The following is a 20080-nucleotide window of genomic DNA, read 5'->3' on the forward strand; positions in this document are numbered from 1 at the left end:
TTTTCTGCATGAGTGTCACATTCTTTTCTGGAGTATGGCTTTGGATTATGTTTTTCAGTGAGGTGGATGTGGAGAATGCATTATAGGAAGGCTTAAGAGCATGTTTCAGAAGGGAAATAGCCCTCCTCCTTCAAAACATCAGCCTAACTATAGGCAAATTATTTCAGACCTGCTTCCTTCAGGGGTTTCATGAATCCCTCTTTGAAGCCCAGTCTGGCCTGTGATGGGGGTAGACTCCAGGGATACACAGTCCCACGTCTCATCCCGGGTGGCAACTGAATGAGCCCAGGGAGCTATAACATGGCCACCTCATGTTTAACGCTTACCATGGCAGCTGTTCCCCACAGCCAGAGCCAATTCAAGAGCTGCGTCCCAGTGGCTACCCTGCTGGCCAAGCACAAGGGAACATCAGCCTCTCTGGGACCCAGCACTTGGAGAAGTGCCGTGGCTCCTTCTGCATGGAGGGATGTTCTTACCCAGCTGGGGTGCCTGGCCACACAGGTGCAGGGTAACCAAGATGTCCAGCACTGTGGGTGAGGACGTGCTGGTGGCAGTGTTGGTGAGGCTCTCCAAGGCTGGTGCCTGCACAGCAGGCAGGGGCTCTCTCCTGGCCAGGCGATTATCTCAGGAGCTGAAGGCTTCGCCCTGGGCCAGCTGCTCCCTTCCCACTGTCCCGGTAGTGACTGCGGGCCCCTGCAGCAGCTGACGTGTCTCTTGCCGAGGAGCGGACAGGAGCAGGGCGGCATGGTGAGGAGAGGGCAAGCTGGCACCATGGGCACCTCCGTCTTCCCGTGCCTCTTCATTATTCTGCTCACTGGGGGCTCCCCGGCAGGGTGTGCTGGAGACGGTGGCTCTGCATCCCACAGTAAGTGAGCTTTCCTCCTGGCTCAGGGAAAAAGATGGGTCTGCTCTGGGGAGTCTTCCTTATGCTGGGTCTCCTTACCCAGAGTGTGCTGTGCAAGCATGTTGACCTTGCAGGAGAGGTGTGTGGGTGGGCATGTCAGGGGTGGGATGCTTGCGTGCATGTTGGGGGATCCTCTTTGAGCTGCTCTTTGTGTACCCTCTGTCGACCCTGACCTCTCCTCTCCAGGCACAGCCAGCACTGCAGAGAAACCTATCCTGTTGAACAACATCACGGACGCCGAAGCCTTCATCAGCGGTGCGGAGGTGGTGGTCGTTGGATTCTTCCAGGTGTGTTCATAGCACCTCCACTCTGCCACCCATGAGCCCTATCCTGCCCTGACAGGAAAGTGGGTCTGGATGTGGTGCAAACACCTTCCCAAGGCAGCTGCTGCCCTGAAAGGTGCGGGGTCTGTGACAGGCATGTGGAGGGATTAGGTGATAGGCCCCAAGGAGAATGCAGGGAATTCGGTCTGTATGTAGAAAGGGAGATGGAGCAGGGGAGGAGGGTGAAGGAGGTCATAGGAGTCCTGGAGCAGGAGAGAGGGAAATACTGCAGGGGAAGCAAAACAGGAACGTGGGTGGCAGAGAAACACTGTTGGCGAGGGGTGAGTGGGAACATCAGTTGTTTGCTTTAGTCAGCAAAGACAGAGCAAGGCACTGCCTGTGTGATGGAGCCAAGGAAGCCAGGTCTCAGGGAGCAGCGCTGGTGCAGGTCCTCTGAAGTCCAAGAGCGTTTGGGCTCAAGCTGCAGCCTCCTCCCAGGGAGGGTGTAGGCATGGTCTCTCTGTCTCACTGCTTTGTTCCCCAGAGTTGATACCCTTGGGATCTCTGCTCTCTGTGTCTAAACTCAACTGAAATGAGTCAAAGGTGTTAGAGTGACTGATGGGTATGTGCCCCTTGCCCCCAAAATGGCATGAATATTTTTCCTTAGGAAACAAGAAAAAAATATTTATTGAGTTATAGCACCATAAAACAGAGGCCTCTTTGACAGGATCCTCATTACTTTTAAGGTCTCCAAGTTGCACCTTTTTCCTCCTTTTCCTTGAGCTCTGTCCTGGGCTTCTGCTGCCCATACACTGCCTCATGGCTTCTGTCAGAGAAGACTTCAGCCTTTCAAAAAGAACTCCTTTCCGCAAGCTCCTTCCTCCTCCTGCCCTGTGCCTGGGACCGCAGGGCAGCCTAGGGAGGGCATCATGCCCTTGGTATAGGACAACGGCATCTCGCAGCCCACCACAGAGTGAGGACTGATGGTGCTGCCTGTGCAGTGCAGGCAGCAACAAGTGTCTGAGTGCTGGAGGCTTATGCCCCGGGGGCCTTGCTAAGCACTGATCACAGAGCACCAGCTGCCTTGCCTTCAACGCCTGCAGGCATTCAGAGCTCCTCAGGGGTTGCTCTTGCAGCGCTACAGTCCTGCAAACCAAGGAAGGCAATCTGCACACGCAGAATGAAAGTGCTCAGACGCCTCCTTCCCCCAGGGCAGCTGGCTGGGGTTGTGGCAGGGCTGTACCCGGGGTGCAGAGCCTCGTGCTGAGCTGTGGCAGGGACCATAGCTTCTTGCTGGGCGAAGCAACGCAGAGACATAACTGCTGGTGTCTTGTGCCACTGTGGCCTCCCTCCCGCTGCAGGATTTCATTCATCAGAGTCGACAGGAGGCTGCTCCCATGCGACACGTGGGGTCCCAAGGCAGGGAGGGATGGCTGTGCTGTCCTGCAGCGCAGGGACAGCCCCAGCTGCCAGAAGCGTGGGGCAGCAGCCAGCAACGTGTCGGGCATTCAATGCCTGAAGCATGACAGGGCTGCATTTAAACAGTAGATAAAGACATAAGTGTGCCATGAGGGCTTGTCTTTGCCCTCTTCCTGAGAGTATGTATATTCATCCAAATAATGTCCATGTTCTCCGTTCACCATAAATTATTTCTCTGCTGCATCCTTTCAATTCACTGCAGAACGCAGCTTGCCAAGCTCCCCATATAATGAGCACGGCCTCCCTGACTGGGAACAGCATGCCATGATGGAAAAACAGCACACTGCTCCAGAAACCCGCATGTGTGCGAGAAAGGGCCATGCCTGGCCTGATTAAACCCCAGCTTTCCCAGGAATGCTCCAAAACTCAGTGAGGTTCTTCCCACCCCAGGCTTTAGCACTCTCACCAGAGCCATGTCGATGCGCTGGCATTTCCAAAACAGGTCACGAGAGTTGTTTTTCTTTTGAATGAAGAAGGAATTTTGTTTTCCATTCTTGCTGGGCTCACAAACAGCTGAGCTGACTGTTCAAACCAGAAAGAAAAACAAACCAATTTCCAAGCAGCGACTGTGTCTTGAGAATTTAAATCCAGTAAGTAGAAGTATCAAAAGCACATCACTCAAAAGAAAAGTTGGGAATGGGAATAGCAAGAGAGGCTTTAATATGGGTTAAGGCTGTAGCTAATGCTCTCACTGCAAAAAAGAGAATGGACCTCAAATTACTGAGAAACTGCACATTTCTACCCTTTGATGTATCTGCATTAGCTACTTTTTAAAGGATATGTTTAAGACACCTTTTTAAACCAGGATACTGCTAATGCAAGGTGTTTAAAAATTGTAAACCCCTCACTCCAGAATCAAGGTTATCTTAAAAATTTTGGTTTTATATATTTATTATACACACACACATATATGTGTATATATGTGTGTGTGTATATATATGTATATATATTTAAGCGTGCTACATCCAGATTCTGGGTTTCTCCCCTCCCTTTTAAGAGCTTCAGGGCTTCGCATCATCACCGTGTTACCTGTTAGCGTGGGAATAAGAAGTGAGGTTTAAGAGAAATGGAAGGTGAGACTCCCAGAGTGCCGCAGCTACGTGCTAGCTGTGGCTTTCAGACCGACAGCGCGCTTGGCATCGCCGCCTGGTGACTTCCCCGATTTTGGGAGGAGAGGTGGTCGGCGGGGCGAGGCGGGGGGATCTCTGCAGCATCCCGGCCACGCAGGCAAGGTGACAACGGGAGAGAAAGACGCTTACCTCGGCCCCCCCCCGGCACCCCGCGGCCGCCCCCGCCCTTTGGCTGCCCCCACCTCCCGGCCCTCTCCCCGCTCCCCGGGCGGAGCCGCGGGCGGGGGGGGCCGCGGGGGCGGACGGTTCTGCCGGGCGGGCGGTAGGTGTCGCCCTCGCGCCACCTCCGGGCGGGCGGCGGTGGGGAGGGGGGGGCTCCCCGGGGGAGGCTCCGCTCCTCGCCCCCCCTTCACCCTCCCTCCCCCTCCCTCTCCCTCCGCAGGACCCGGAGAGCCCCGAAGCGTCCCAGTTTCGCCTGGCGGCCGGCCGGATCGCGGAGGTGTCCTTCGGCCTCAGCACCAGCCCCGCGGTCCTGACCCACTACGGCGTCGCGGCGAACACCGTCACGCTCTTCCGCAGGGTGCGTGTGCCCGCAGGGGTGGGGGGCGCCCACGGCGCCGCCGCTGCCGTGGCCGGAGGACGCGGGGGGGTGGGTACGCGGGGCGAGCCGCGGCTGCCCCCGAGCGGCTCCCTCCCGGGGAAACACGATGCCATGGAAAAAGCTGCGTCTGCAAAATTAACGCTTTGGTTTAGGAGTTCCCCTGCCCGCTGGTTTTGGTGAGAGAGTCTCTAGGGCAAGCGCTCAAAAGCTGCCCGCAGTCATGCTACAGAAGAAATGAAATCTCCAGGTAGCGGTGATAAAGAAGAGGATTAAAGCTGCTCATCTCTCCTTAGAGCAAGCCAAAAAAAGGCTTGTCATTGACAGTCACTCTGCCTGCCCACCTAAAAGCATATCTGTAGAGCTTCCTGCCCCAAAGAGGTCTTTTGCTTTTCACATGCAGAGTGCCCATCACTGAGACATGCAGCACATATTACACCTGATGAGATTCTCCATTTTAAGATCTCCTGTGGATCTGGTCCAGCACCCAGTGCTTTGCAAAGAACGACGTCTGTGTTTCTAAGTGACCCTCCTGGAGTTCAGTGTTACTTGGATGGAGTTTCCGTGGTTTTGGAAACGCTCCTGAGACACATGAAAAGCATCTAAAGGCCATTTTACAATGGACCAACACAGCAGGCTGGATACCAAATCTTGCCAAGTGTCACTTCAGGCAGGCAAAGCTGTCTCCCTGGGTGCACAACTTTTCCATCGTGACTGAAAACAGATCTAGAGTGGGTCTCTGCAGTTACAGATGCTCCACCACCAAAAGATATCCTCTCATCTGTCTCCTAGACCATGGTTTGCAGAGTTACTCTCTAAATATGCTTCGGGCATGGGCCCATTAAAAATGTTACTTTGCAGTTTCTTAGGGATGGATGCTGTGCAAGTTCAAATCACCAGCTGTAAGTGCTGGTGCCTCACTGAATTTGAAGCTATGTTTGCTGAAGTTTAAGGAGACAGTACTGGGAAGAGCCGTCTACTTGCTTCAAGAGTACCAACAAAAGCTAAGAGCAAGTATAGCTAAGATACTGGTTATATCAATTTCCTCATGTTGCCCCTTCTCACACAAGTGTGGCACTCGAAAACTGGAGAGAGAGGTGTATCTGAGGAGGAGCGGGGCCCTAGGTAGCACAAGATGTCCTAAAAGCCCGTGAAGTGTTGTGTCACCAGAGCTCTAAGCACATGGGGTGCGGGGGGAGGAATGGGGACACACTACATGTACTAGGGAAACTAAATGTGGCAGCTTGGCCAAGTTCTAGATCCGGGTTGTACAAAGATTGGACAAAGCCAGTTTGTTCCCCTTTCTTTCTCATCATTTCCTGCACTGTGTTTACCACTGGCATTATCCAAATAATTCGAAGAGAATGATCTAAGAGTGAGCAATAGGTAGGCAGGTCCTTTTATTTAACCTTTTGTTTGCTATGTGCAGATGTTGCAATTTGAAGCAACACCCATCTCAGTTTTGGTTCTTAGTCATGGTGGTTTTCTTCCAAAAATATTGAAAAGATCCTTTGTTTTTGCGCTGTGGCAGATAGTGAGGATGACTGCATTGGGAGGGTGTTTGATAAAAGACAGTGTCTGGATTGTTGGAATTTGGATTATATTGAATATTCTTTGTTCACAGTCCAGTTTTTGCAGCTGAACTCTTGTTTAATAGGAAAAAAAAACCCCAAGAAACTAATACACTAGTCAGGTTCAAACGTGGTTGACAGTTCACTTGTCTAATTGTCAGTTTTTCTTAAGTTATTCAGATACATTATTTTTCCTTTTATTCTGTGCTGAATACTGTGTAGGAGTAAGGGGTCAGAGATAAAAAGTAAAAGAAAAAAGAACTGAGACAGGAACTTGGAATCAAATACTTATTTCAAGAATGCAAAGATGTGTGACCAGGATAGGAGTGAATCAGAGGCATAAACTCATTTTTTCTTTGTTTTTGCAGAGTATGAAACACTTATAATGCTTAGAAGTTTAAACCATAATTACAGTAGTAGGAGGGGCTGCTGTCAACTGGTGAGACTTCTTTGCATATAGTGGAGGGAAACTGATTTATTCTAGTGAGGAATCTGGCCTGATAGACCTAAAAAGAACATAATTAACAGATGCTAACAAGCTAATTATATGGAGTGGTAAAGACATTTTGACTAGAGCTTCAACTATTAGATGCAGGCTGTTTTCCAGCCCTATTTTCTTAAAATCATAAATGTTGAGCGCAGATTTAAGATGTTATTGACCCAAAATGGAAATAAGGTGTTTCCAGAAGCCCATGAAAGTCAAGAGAAGACTTTCTGTGGAGTCCGGGGTGCTTTAGATTGGTTCCCAAGGCCTGTCTGATCTCACTTGCCCAGGTGTGGCACTGGCCTGATCTCAGTTACTTGAGTGGAGCTGCCCTTTCATTTTATGCAGGAGGAAAATCTGTGAGAGGAATCAGGCCACACAGTCTGAAAAGCACGAGTCTGGGTTGCCAGAGAGGGTACTGTGACCCCCTACCAGATCAAAGACCTTGCCAATGACCACAGAACAGCAAAAGGAGCTTTAGATGTCTGCACACCACTGGAAAAAATAACACAAGCACTTTCAGAGGTCGTACAGGTGCAGAGAATAAAATCTGGGGTGTGCATGTGGACCTTTCCTCAGCCCCAAGAACCTTATTCAATATGTGTATCAAAGACCTTCAAATCCCAAACTTTGATCCTATTGTGTGTCACAGCCCAGCATCCCCATGGCTCAACTCAGTCACATCCTGCGGTGGTACTGCACAGCAACTCTGCCCCTTCGGGTGGTTTAGCTATCATTCAATGGTTGCCTGCTTTTTTTCTGTTTACTAGGTCATGAAAACCTCAAAAAAATTACATTGTTTGGGTGGGTGGAGGGGTGGAGTGTGGGGAGATGTGTGGCAGGATGGATTTTCCTCTAAGGCTAAAATGTGCTGGGCTTGATTTTTTTTTCTTTTCTTTTCTGCTGTACTGGAAAAAAAAAATCTTTTTATTGGAGAGATTTCCTGCTTGCACAATGATTCCAGGAAATCCATATAGGCCCATGCCAATGTTTATTACTTGCAGAAGAAATAGAATAAGCAGATGAAATTTTTAAAAAGGGATGTAAAGCCAAAATCGATGCGAGGAGTTAGCCTATTTAACGATCTCTCTCCACAATGCCTAGAATAGTTTATCAGCTAATCCTTCCTGTCTCCAGTGCATCAGGAGCTGATACTGTAGGGATGTCTGGAGTCCTCAGTGATTTCTCTTATGCCATGAGTTTGCCTTGTCCTTGGGAGACTGAAGGAGGGTGGAAGATCCTTATCTTGAAGTGCAGGCTGGTCTCTGTAGGTTCTGGACCTCCAGAAGTGGGGATTATGTGGTCGTGGGGAGAGGATGGCGGTGTCTCAGGGGGTGGGTGTCTCTGTGAGTGAGTGCCACCAGTGTCTCTGGAGGGGTTGCTGGGAGGAGAGGATGGTTGTGACTGTAGGTGTCTTTGCATGTCTTCAGGTAGACAATGACCGGAGGGATCTGGATATGAACAGCAAAGATGTTGATGCCGAGAAGATGACTCGTTTCATTCGGATGAACGAGCTCCGCCTGGTGACAGAGTACAACCCTGTGGTAATTACTAGCTCCCCACAGCCCTCACCCTGGCCCTTGGCCTCCTCCTCATGGGTGTCCTCTGGCCCAAGAGTTTGCACACCCAGATATGTGCAAGGGTTGCGGCAACGGTGTGGATGGGGTTGGGGAAGCCACGCAGCTCTTTGCTGCTGCTCCATATGGGGACTGGAAGCCCCCCGCTGTGCTGGGGCATGTGAGTGGGGTGGGGAGAGGAAGGGAGGCATGGCAGTTCCTTTAGCTTTCCAGTAAACTTGGGGTGTTGGTGGGCAGAGAGCTCCATTTCTTACTACTCCTGCCAGCAGTGCTGCTTCCTCCCATGGGCATTTGCCGTGTTGTGTCATGCTTGCAGACCCTGCTCAGCCAGGATCCCTGCTCTTTGGCTGAGAATCCTTGAGAAACATGGAAACTCGAGTGACCTACTCCCAGGAGGCAGACTTTTCTTCATCACCCAGCACATAGGGCTTGACGTAAGCGTGGCTATTTGAAGGCATATTCAAGAGCTGGTTGGAAACTTCCCAAGCAAAATTTTTCCCATCCCCTCCATTCCTTACACCAGAATTCATCAGTTCAACAAAAAAAAAATCAGACACAGGATGTTTCCGTGTAGGCCATCTTCATTAGCTCACCCATCTGACTGGCAGTGGCAGGGTCCCAGTGCTCCTCCCCGCTATAGAGGGTGATCAAGGATTTAGGCTCCTCTGAAATCTCAGCAGTTCACTGGGCTCATTGCTGTGGAGTCAATAGGACTTAGAAGCCCCGATGGCCACAAGGCTGAGACTTTATCATTGCTGATGAGGTCTTTTGCAGACTTCTGGATAGCTACAACAGTGCTGACCAGGCTCAATTTAATCAAAGGAGAATGGCCCAACCTGTTCAAAGCTACACCTTTTCAAGCTGATGCCAAGGATCAGCTAAGAGGGCTGACACATTCCCCAGTTCAGGTGCAGCCCACCAGTAGAGCGAGCATTTTGTTTTGGAAATGCAACATTTTATTTCCAGAATGAAATACTGTAGAAGTTCTGTTTTTTTCTTTAAAAAAAAAAAAAGTGGATTTGTTTTTTCGTCTTGATAAGGGATGTGAAAAATGCATTTCAAAATCACAGAATATTTCTGGGGACAGAAAAGTTATATCTTGCCCACTGTCCTCACAGCCCCTTGAGAACACCCAAGTCACGTCAGCGGGGATGTTCTTATCATCTTTACAATCACCCAGGCCTTCTGAACCCGTGGAGCCTCCACTGCATCTTTTGGCAATTCATTAGATCATAGTTCTTTCTCCATGCGTTTCTGCTGACGCTTTGGGCTCTCACTCCATGGCGTCCTGTTCGGCACCCAGGCTGTCTCCCTGACTGAGAAGTCCTGAGCTGTTTAGCTGGTCCCCTCCACCCTGACTGGCAGTACACATGTTCCATTTTTTTTTCCAGACACTCTGGAGTCTATCAAGGTGCTGCAATTCACAGTGCCTCCTGCAGTCTCTGGCCCAAAGCCCTCCCAGCTCCGCTAACGTAGCTTGGTTTTTTGTAAATATTTATTCCCAGTGCATATGCTGTTTACATCTAAGAATGCTGCTGGTCAGCAGAGGCTGGGGTCACGTGGATGACACTGAGTGCTGCCAAGAGTTTCTCTCCCCATCCTGGGGCCCTTACTGTTTCTCCCACATACTTTAGGCGTTTTTAGGCAATGCTTACCCTGTGAGTTTTCCAGGACAGTCAGATGTGACCCGGCCATGTTGATGAGCTCTGCCGATTGCTCTTGCACAAGGTTGTGTGGACAGGCACACCTTTGTGTGGAGCTGCCGGAGGAACTGCTGCTCCAGCCCTGCCCGCTCTCAGCCCAGCCTTGTCATGGCCCTTGGTGCTGGCCAGCTTCATCCTCACCTTCAGCCCTGTCCTCTCCCATGAGGTCTTCTAATGCTCTCCAGCCTTGGTTTGCATCCCCTCTACTCTCCCCTGCCCCATCTGCACACCACCAGAGAAGGGATACAAAATGTGTGATAAATATTAGGCTAATGGCAGAGTTGCTGGCTGCCGAAAACTAGATGCTTTGCGGTGCACGGCCCTTGCCAGCGTGCAGTCCCTGACCACTTCCTTATTACTCCTGGAGCGTGTGGAAACTTTCTTCTCCCTCTGGTGGGGAGCTGAACAGTCTGCACCTCTGTGGTCTCCGTGGCAAGGGGGAGGCAGCAGGTCTGGCCCAGCTGCTGTTTAATTTGAGGGAGAGGCTGCAGGGCTGCGGGAAGCAGGCAGGAGGAGAAGCGAGATGACGAGTGAGTGAGTGAGTGCCTGGAGATGGTGCAGCAGCTTCTTGGGCAGGGCCAGCCCTGTCTCCTCACAGAAGGCCAGTGTGTGCTGCCCGCTTGGCCCTTGCCCAGGGGACGAGGGACAGCTGGCTCCAGGTCTTATCCCACTGTGGGACTGCAGAGGCAATTTTAACCCTCAGCACTCTGGAATGTCCAGGCCCTGGGGTTGCTGAAACTCTGGACTCATCCCCATCCTACGCACAGCTTAATGCTAAGGAAAGGAAATAAGGGGAGATGCCAACCCTGACACCACAAATCCTTCCCACTTTCTTGCTCCCATTTCAGCCGGGTGCTGGACCATAAGGGTGATTCAGGGCACCCTTATGGTCAGTGTTTGCTGGCCTTCCCTCTCCACTTCCTTGCCCCTCTAGACTTCAGCTTGTTGTATCCAGGCAGTCCCCCTGCCTAGTCACTGACTATCCTGAGGCCAGTGATGAACCCTTGTGGTCTTCAGACTCTCATCTTAGGAATAAGCAAAGCCAGGAGGTTAAGCGCTTCCACAAAGAACCCAGATTGGATCCCTCCTGCTTTAAAGAAAGCTGTCCTGCCTGTGACACTGATTTGCAAAGAAATCTCAGCTGAGACATGAGGATTTATGTCCCTCTGGCAGTGCATGCAATGCAGATTGAATGTTCTCAATCTCCTTGTCTGTGTGTGTTTCTCTCTCTGTCTGTGGTGGCCGTGTTTTCGGCAGACAGCAATAGGTGTGATGCAGAGTTCACTCCAGCTTCACCTCCTCCTGATCACAGACAAGATGTCCCCAAAGCACCCCAAGCGAATGCGCAAATACCGGGCGGCAGCGGAGCTCTTCAAGGGGAAGGTAAGTCCAAACAGAGAGGATGGAGAGCCATTAGGGAAAAAAAAAGGAGAACAGTGATTTCTTCTGTGGATGGGGAAGGCATAATCTCCTTCTCTGTGCATTAGAGGAGCAAAGGCCAAGTGGCAGGAAAAGAGGATTAGCTGGATAATTAAGTGGAGGGGTCGGATCTGTTCACCTTTTGCCAGTTTGCCTCCTTGTGGGGAAAATATCCTCTGTATCCTGCTCCTCTGCTCCCTCAGTGGGACATTATGTACTTCCTTGCTTCTAGTCCAGTTTTGTTCCTTTGCACTGGGAGATGACAAACAGCTGCTGCATTTCAGTCTGGCGATGGTTGCATTCCACTGGTGTGAGAGGTAATTTTGTATATACAGCCTGCAAGATGCCAAGGAGCATTGTATAAGTGACTAAGCAGCAATTAATGTCGCCGTGCTTTTTGACCCTTAGCCTTCTGGTTGGATCCTGGGGAAATGGCTGTTTTGAAGGAGTTGCAGATGGGTTTGTCGCATTTCCCACACTAAGGTGATGGGATAGATGGGATCTTTCAGAGAAATTTCGCCTGGTTCCCACCCCTCTGCGGGCAGAGCTTCCCAAGTAGTAAATCATCCCATGGCTGATTCTCTGCCAGCAGCTGGATTATAGGGAAATTTGTGTCTGGAGAACAGAGGAAGGAACTGGCAAGCAAAGGAGGATTGGGAGCAAAAGGAAGACATTTGGGGCAAGGGAGAACAGCAGATGGGAGGGGACAGAAGATCACAGCAGCAGGGAAGGCTGAACTGAGAGGCAGTGGAAGACATCTTCCTCAGAGAAGCGTGGAGCTGGAAAGAGTTGGGGATTGAGAACAAGAACATCTGCATGCATCTGTTTGTGGTACTGAAGGGGCAGATTAAAAATCAAGTATATCCTCATCTTCAAATGGAGGGGCCACCTCAGAACTGTGCACCCTCAAAAGTTTTGAGACTTGTTTATGGCAGGACTACTTTGGACCTTGCCATCTGTCCCACCCATTGGCAAGAGACCAGGCAGAAACCATGCATCCAAGTCAAAAGGTCTCTTCAAAAGTGTTTTACTTTGAGGAACACATAGTGATAAAAGAAAACTCATTTATCTGAAAAATTCCAGCCATCTCATGTGAGATGTGTATTACAGTGACACCATTATCACTGTCCTCTATGAGCAGCAGTCTGATACAGGTCTCCCCTAAGCAGCTAACTCTTTTAACACAGCACATTACTGTTTAGCATCGCTACCCTTTGCTGATGCAGCTGCAGCTAGTTTTCTCTTCATGTGTCATGCCTAGATCTGAGAAAATGTGAATAATTTTCCTAGAAATACGTCACAAAACATTGGATAAAATGTTGTACTGAAGTCCAGATAATTTATGAATTGCCAGCAAGCCAAATCTAACCTTTTTTTATTCATGCAGGCAAGTTTCCCACCGAATCAGTCTAGAAGTTTGCCAGAGTAAAATATAGAGATTAAATATGTGGGGATTTGACTAATTATTTCCACTTTACTGCAGTGGTACTGCAGAACATGTAGATGAAGAGACTTAGAGTCTAATAAGTTGTTTTTCCCAAAGGAGTGGCACTCTGAGGAGTAAATTGTGATTTGGACTGCCCCCTTACAAAGCAGTAAGAGAGAGCTAGGATCCCTCTGTTTGGGTCTTAGATCTGGATACTAAGGAGTAAGCAGAGCGATATGCCCGCTTAGGTTTGTCTCCATTGCTGTCATGTAGAAAGACATGAATTAGTTTGGGTATCAAAAGCAGTCACTGCACAATACCATGGAAATCTCTGCTGGCTAATTTTCCTAAGTGGACTTACCTGTTGTCAGGACTACCAAGGTAACTCAGGTTTACTTCAAAACAAGTAAAGTATTGAGTAGATTTTGCCTTTTTGCGGCTCGCAGATTGCCTGTGAATAAATGCAAGATTCTTGACTTGAATTTTATTGAGGATTACCAGTGAATAATTCATAGCCTCTGGGCTGGTGGTGAAAGGCTTGTTTGTGCTGCAGGGTTACTGCTGTCAGTGGTTTGAGCAAGGAATCATTGCTGTGCAGCGGAGAGGTGTTCAGGCTCCCTGTGAGCATGTATCACTGCATCCAGCAGTGCTTCACAATGACTGCAGAGTGCCAGAACAGAGTGGGGAGACTCGGTGTGTGTTGCATCTTCTCCACAATGCCAGTGCAGAACACAAACAGAGCCTTGAGAGGGTTCCCAAGCAGGAGAAGGGGTGCTGATCCTTTCACACATCTCTGCTGCGCTCTGAGGGAAGAGGAGTCCTTGTCATCACCACCAGCTGGAGGGAGAAGAGAAACTTGTTGCTTGGGTTGATGGAGGGATGAAGAGGAACTGCTGCTGCTGAGTGGCTGACCCCACAGAGTGAAGAAAATCATAGAATCATAGAATTATTTAGGTTGGAAAAGACCCTTAATATCATTGAGTCCAACCGTTAATGGATCATGAGGAGGTGATTCACCTGCCAGTTCCTGGATTATGGTCCTTTCATCTCTAGTTTATGATAATTTCGATTTTGCCTGAGAAGAAGCTGAGATTTTCAGCTGGAGGATCCATGAGGATGTGTGGTGAGGACCATTATTTGAAAACAGCTTGAACTGCACCCTGAGCAGCAGTGAGTGTCTGAAGGCAGTCAGGATTCCTTTAGATTTTATTGTGGAACCTGGGGGCTATAAAATGCTGGAGAGGAAAGTGCAAATGTTAGATGATGCTAAGCCAGCAAGAGCTGACAAGAATAAGAAGAAATACGGTACTTCTCTAGAAGACTTTGAGAAACAGTTGTGGGTGGGTAACAGTGAGCAGACAGAGCTCAGAGCACTGCAGCTGCAGAGTGAATCCACCAGCCTTCTTGGAAGGATCTCGCTGCAATGAGATATGTGCTTATTTGAGAAAGTACTGCCAAGAGTCCAGGCTTTCTATGGGAAAGGAAACGTCAGGGTTTGCGTTGCTGAGCCAAACTAGCATAAGCATCTTCAGTTTTCTTTCTACAGTATCCGAGCATAACATGACAATTAGAGCTGGTGTACCTCATGGGTGTTTCCTGAAGTTTCAGTAAGGTCATGTTGGGAATAACAAAAGCAGGTTTTGCTGCAACTGATATAACTGGTTTACAATGTCAAAATGATTTGGGTAGAGATGTTTGCAAAGTCACTTTTAATTTACGTGTAGGCTCATTTAGAAATGGGTTCTGAGAAACTACTGAGAGTCCTTCAGGAGTTCTTCCATGGAAATGAAAGGACGGTGCCCTTTCTCTTGCAGACAGTCATTCATACACTTTTTATTTTTCTTGTCAGACATTGATAGCTGCAGAACTGAGAGAGGTAATATTTAGAGATTCCTCTTTTAGCCATAAACAGTGGAACCTGTAAATACGGGTTGTCTATGTCACTTAACAGATATCTGCAGTAAAATTGTTTTTGTAGCTTGCTTTTTTTTTAATTCATGACTGATGTTTTCATTTTGCTTTGATGTAATATGTAAGCTATGTAAGAAATTCCTCAAACTTAAGAATTTGATCTTTCTGCTTATACAGTCTCCTCAAAGAATGAAGGTTGCAGCTCCGTGAAGTTCAAAGCCAAACACTGGATATGAGGCTTGATCATCTTTCCTGTTTGTCTTCCTTAGAGGAAAAACTAAACAACATCAAATTGGTTTCTACCATTGCAGTACTATTTTCAATTAACTTTAATTCCTTAGGCAATAACATCATTCCATATCTTAGTATTTACCAGGAACTCGATGTTCTAAAAGCACTGGGCTAGGAATCAAGTTGTCAAGACACCAAGACAGCATCAGTGTACAAAATTTTCTGAAAGAGAGCTTATTGCAGGTAACAATGCACAGATAATATCACACTGTGTTCTGTGTTCTTGGAGTATCATGTGTGGAGGAGAGAATTTGTGTCGGAAGTTCCTCATCCATGCAGGAAATCCTTCACTGCCCCTAGCAGCAGACGTCTGAACACAGGCAAGAAGATTGCTACAAAATGAAACAATTTCATGGAAATAATTTCAGGATGAAATAAACAGCTATTGTACAGCATAGTGTAAAATAGTAAATGAACTTTCTGTTTTGGATGGAACTACCTGGTTTCTAGCAGTGATGTGAGAGTTGGCATCATAAGTGGGATTTATTTTGGTGAATTATAGCTTTGGTAAGTTGTCTGAACTAAGGCTTTAGGCTCTTTTCAGCACTGGTAGAGAAGGACAGACGTGTCCTTCCTTCTCTTCTAAAATGAGTGGAATCAAGTGCCGTTTATCGTACCATTTATTGTAGAGGTTGCCTAGATGACTGGCTGAGACAAGACTTAAGATCTAGATGGCGGAAGTTAGGCAAAGTGAATCTTGTCTCATGGTGAGTATAATTTTCCATGGTTACTGCATTCATTCTTTATGATTAGAGCTGGCTGGGAATCTGAACAAAATAAATTCCTCATGAGAAAATGCCAGTCTCACCAGGTGGCATCTATTGTGGAATGTCCCCATTGAGAAACCTGCTGGGTTTCCAGCTGCTGAGAAGACCAGGCTTCCAGTGCCTCAGTACCAACGCACCTTACAGGCTGCTTCACAGGTGTGACTTTGAGGCCACACAGGCCTTGGCAAGACCCCTGGAGCACATCCAGCATAGGATGCACGGCCTGTCCTTTTGCTGAAGGAGGATTCATCCCACATCACAGCACCTACTGGGAATGTGTCATTCTAAAACGCAAGCGATAGGCATTAAGGTGTCTTCTTTCAAGCGACAGTGGACAAATGCAATTACTCTCTCTCTTGTATTTTTGGAATATAAGAGGGGAAGGAAACTTTTGCTGTACTTCGGCACCCTGTAACTCCATGAGCCAAATGTGAGTCATTAGAGACATCCAAGTCAGGAACTGTGAATGATGATATCTCAGCCTTTCTAGCTGAGGGGCCAGTTGTTTGTGTAGTTTTTTTTTCTTCTGTAAGGAAGAAGGTGTTTGGAGTTCTAAACCCCAAACTTTTTATTCTTTTATTCTTACTCTATTCTTTGTACTCATGGATAAAATATGTACAGCTTTTTAGTTTTGGGATTTTTAACAAAGGCTGGAAGCTTGATAAAGTGAAGAATATTGATTAATATTTATTTATATTACCATTTTAAAATGCTATTTATCTGTTTTAAAGGTGGAGGAGATTTTGTATGGAAAGTGACAACATTTAACAACCTAGGTATTCTAAATGCTTTTTTTGATTAAATTCTTGTTTAACATTTGATTAAAAAAATGTTGTTGTCTATGAATCTTTCATAGGGAAACCCAAAAGCTGGTGAATGAACTGGTGAAAATGTGATACCATTTCCTGTACCAACCCTCTGAAAGTGCTTCCCTCCAACACTGACCTCTGTTTCCAGCTTGCTAGTTGGAAGGAGAGCCCTAAAACATAAGTATTGCTGTTCCAGCTGAAAGCCTCTTATATCAGGTCCTTAGACCTGTGACCCTTAGATTTGTGACCCTTGTGTAGCTTGGTGTTTTATCCTGCAAAAGGATGAATTTAGCACTCTGGGAGAAGTACCTCACAACTTGTCTGCTCACTAGCTTGTTGCCCTTGGGGCAGTTGACTTTTGGAAGAGAAATTGCAAGTGGTAAATATCATATATCCAGTGAAAGTGGTGTTCCAGTTTCTGTATTGCAGTGATTAACTGCAGTTAAACCTTACACTAGCCTAACTATCCCTCCTTCCCATAGGCTGTTGCCTAGGAAAGTTTCCAGATATATTTGTTTTTTTATAGAACATAAATTTAATAAAGTAAAGAATTTGAGATTTACCAAATTTATTTTTAGAGAAGAAAAAAGTTTTGATCTAACTTGAGTGTTCTTGACTGAAAAGAAAGAAAAACATGAGTCACAGCCTGGGAACTGGGCACATCGTCGTCACGTTGCATTACTTTTCTTTTTTTAAACTCTTCTTTTTTCAAACTCTTCTTTTTTCTTGTGTAAGTTAAGTCATATCCATGTCCATAGGTACATTGAATACGCTAGGCCTAGTAGACTGCACAGGATAAAGAGAAGATAAAATGACACGTTAGCTGGATGTTTGTTTCATTGACTTGGATGTCACCTGCCAAGGGATTCTATTTAACCAGGTCACTGATTAAATTGTTCAATTACTGTATTTTCTTTTATAAAAATTATACATAATGTTTGTATTTAGTATTAACAGATAATTTAACAAAGATTTTTGAGATAGGTGTATATTTTATTAATAATCTTTCAGATTCCAAAATTTTAAATTTGTACCAATTCCTACTGCACCTGTAAGATCTCAGTTGAAACTTACTCTTAAAATAAAATCATGGAGTTGTTCACCAATTCTTATAACTCCATTCTGTTGAATCATCCCAGCAGAATCCTAATCCTTGGCTTGATCTTGCTCTCCAAGACTATTCGGGAGCCCGGAAAACTGTAGGTCATTCTCATCCCAGCTTATTCTTTGCAGGGCTTCTCTCCCCAGGTCTGAACAACCCTCCACTGAGCTGGGCTGTATGGCCATTGGTGTCTTGCCAACAACTCCTGTTTCCCAAATGATGGCATCTTCGTTTCTATTCACTGCAGCTCACTTAAATACGTCCTTTGTGTTTGGTACTGTCATGCTCTTATCCTTGCAGGCTCCTGCTGCCCTATACTTCACTCCCACATTCTTGCAATTGAGTTTGATTCTCCACACACCAAAACACCTTTTTACTCTGCCACTCTGGGTCTTGCATGGATGTGAGCATCTTATCCAAATAACATGCAAGTAGAGGAGTCAGCTTCTTTTACATGTGCCACTAAGATAAAAGACATCTTGTTTCCTCATCTATGAAGAGAATAGAAGTGGAGACTGCCTTCCTGCCATACTGATATATTTTTAAAGTAGGTGAAAGAAGATATTTTGTTTGGTAGTGTAAGTCTGGACTTGATAAAATACAGAAAAATGCACTGCATGGAGCAGTTAGATAGTGGCAGAGGAAAGTATTGTCCTAACAGAGTATGGTAGGTTTTCTCTAACTCTTTATAAAAATATCACTGTTAATCTTCATAGGATCACCCTTTGGGGATCTGTTCTCTCCCTCAGTTTCTGTTTTGCTCACATTTCCTCTCCTATTTCCATCACAGATTCTCTTTATCCTGCTAGACAGCAATTTGAACAGCAATGAACGAATAGTGTCATTCTTCAAACTGAAGAAGTCCCAGCTGCCAGCTCTGGCTATATTCCACACACCAGATGAGGAGCAGGATATTTTGACCCTGGATGAAGTTTCTGTCGAGCGTGTACAGGACTTCTGTAATCGTTTCTTACAAAGAATGCAGAAGGTAAAGGGGGGCTCCTGTACAGTCTACAGGAAGCTGGGATCTTGTAGGATGATGCTGTTTCTCATAAGGTTCTTGAAGAAGGTGACTTCACTTCCTTGAACTCCTCCCCACCCCTGCCACCTTCTCTTTCATTTTCATTTGCACCTGAATATCAGAAAAGCATTAGATCTGGAGCAGAGCAGAGATAGATGTCTTTGCGAAGTTTCTTTCTTCATTGACCTCTGCCTTCTAGTCTACAGCAAGAAGACTTCACTGACCTCTGCAACTGTATGAAGGTCTCAGTGAAGCATCTATTTTCTGGGAACAGCAGCTGGGGAGACAGAGTGAAGGATGCTTTTGGACACTGAGAATAGGGGTGGTGGATGGCAGCACGTAAGCGAGGATCAGAGAGACAGTGCCATGGATAGGAAGGAAATCTGTCAAGATGGCCACAGAACAGAGTATACAGACAAGGGCTCAGGACTCTACCAGGGGTCTCTGCTGGAAGAGGGACAATTTAATCTCCATGTTCATTCAGTGTTAAGAGTTCTCTCTCTGTCAGAGCTCATCTTCCTATAGCACAGGGGCTTTGTGTGTCAGGACCCTGTGTTGTGCAATTGAAATGGGAGGGCAGTGGCACAGACAGCAGAGGGAGGCATTTAAGTTGGTTTGTTTCCTTTTATCATTATGCTGAGAAACGGAGCAACGTCAAAACTGATTTCATGCCTCTAATGTGTTTTAGAAAGAAGACGAACCTGAGGAGAAGGCCCTCAATGAGGAACTCTGATTCTGTCTCAGCCAACAGGATCACTGTGCCCAGAGTCATCTGTTTCTGGTGTATGAAGAGTTCACTGAGCTCCGCAGCTCCGGAATTCCTGGGATAGTAGGATAAGGGGCCAAGTCAGTCATGGATTCCCATCTCCATGCTAGGTACATATATGCTGTCTATCCTCTCTAGGAATCTCTTCTCCCTTCTCATTTGTTGGCTCTAGCTCTCTTTTCTCAGTACTCCAGGAGCTCTGGTATTGCCCTACACTGCGTCCTTCCATGCCACCGCTGTTGGCAAAATGGCAATACCAGAGATAAAGCTTGTAGTTCCCAGAGATCTGTTTCCTTCATTCTCTTTGCTTTTGGTGCCATGCTGGGATCCACTGTCAGCCTCTCCTGACACTAGGATCAGATTGGTTGTTTGACGTCACATGTACTTTTCCATTTATTTTACTAAATAAAGCAGAAAGTGAATAGCTTGAATTTTTATGCAAATATGTGATTTCCCACCCCCTATGTCTTTCACTTAAGGACAAAGCCTGTGTATTTCTGGGTGAGTAAGCTCAAAAATCTCCTTTCTCTGAACTTAACCAGGCTCGCAATGCCTAACTAGTCAGGTTGGTTGCTAAGAATCATTCCCCATGGAATTGGACCCATCATCAACAGATATTTCCATGAGGATGAGAGATTTCTGTGAAGGTTTGTCATCAGAACAGCACTGGGTACAGCAGGTCTGAGCTGGTGCAGCATAAATGAATGAGCCTAAGATGCAGATTGAGGCTAAGAGGAATGGGAGCTGTGGCAGAAGGGTAGTAGAAAGTTGCATTGCAAGATAGGGGATATCTCCACACTGCATTAGAGGGAAAGGCTAATGTCTGTGTATTGACCTCAGACATCCCTCAGAGGTCCCAGTGCTGGCGTACAGGGGATGGGGACTTTGCAGGCGGGGCATATGAGCCATGCCTGGTCTG

At 47.0% G+C, this 20080-nt stretch overlaps 1 protein-coding gene across 1 annotated transcript; it reads left to right on the plus strand.

Moving 5' to 3' along the window:
- Positions 1-744: 744 nt before the first annotated feature.
- ERP27 (endoplasmic reticulum protein 27) lies at positions 745-19586 on the plus strand. The gene is made up of 7 exons (XM_076335758.1): positions 745-865; positions 1091-1191; positions 4159-4296; positions 7800-7913; positions 10907-11032; positions 18165-18362; positions 19084-19586. The coding sequence occupies exons 1-7, from the start codon at positions 745-747 to the stop codon at positions 19126-19128; spliced, it is 843 nt and encodes a 280-aa protein (XP_076191873.1). The 3' UTR covers positions 19129-19586.
- The last annotated feature ends 494 nt before the right edge of the window (positions 19587-20080 follow it).

Source organism: Aptenodytes patagonicus, chromosome 1 (assembly GCF_965638725.1).
Source record: "Aptenodytes patagonicus chromosome 1, bAptPat1.pri.cur, whole genome shotgun sequence".
NCBI lineage: Eukaryota > Metazoa > Chordata > Aves > Sphenisciformes > Spheniscidae > Aptenodytes > Aptenodytes patagonicus.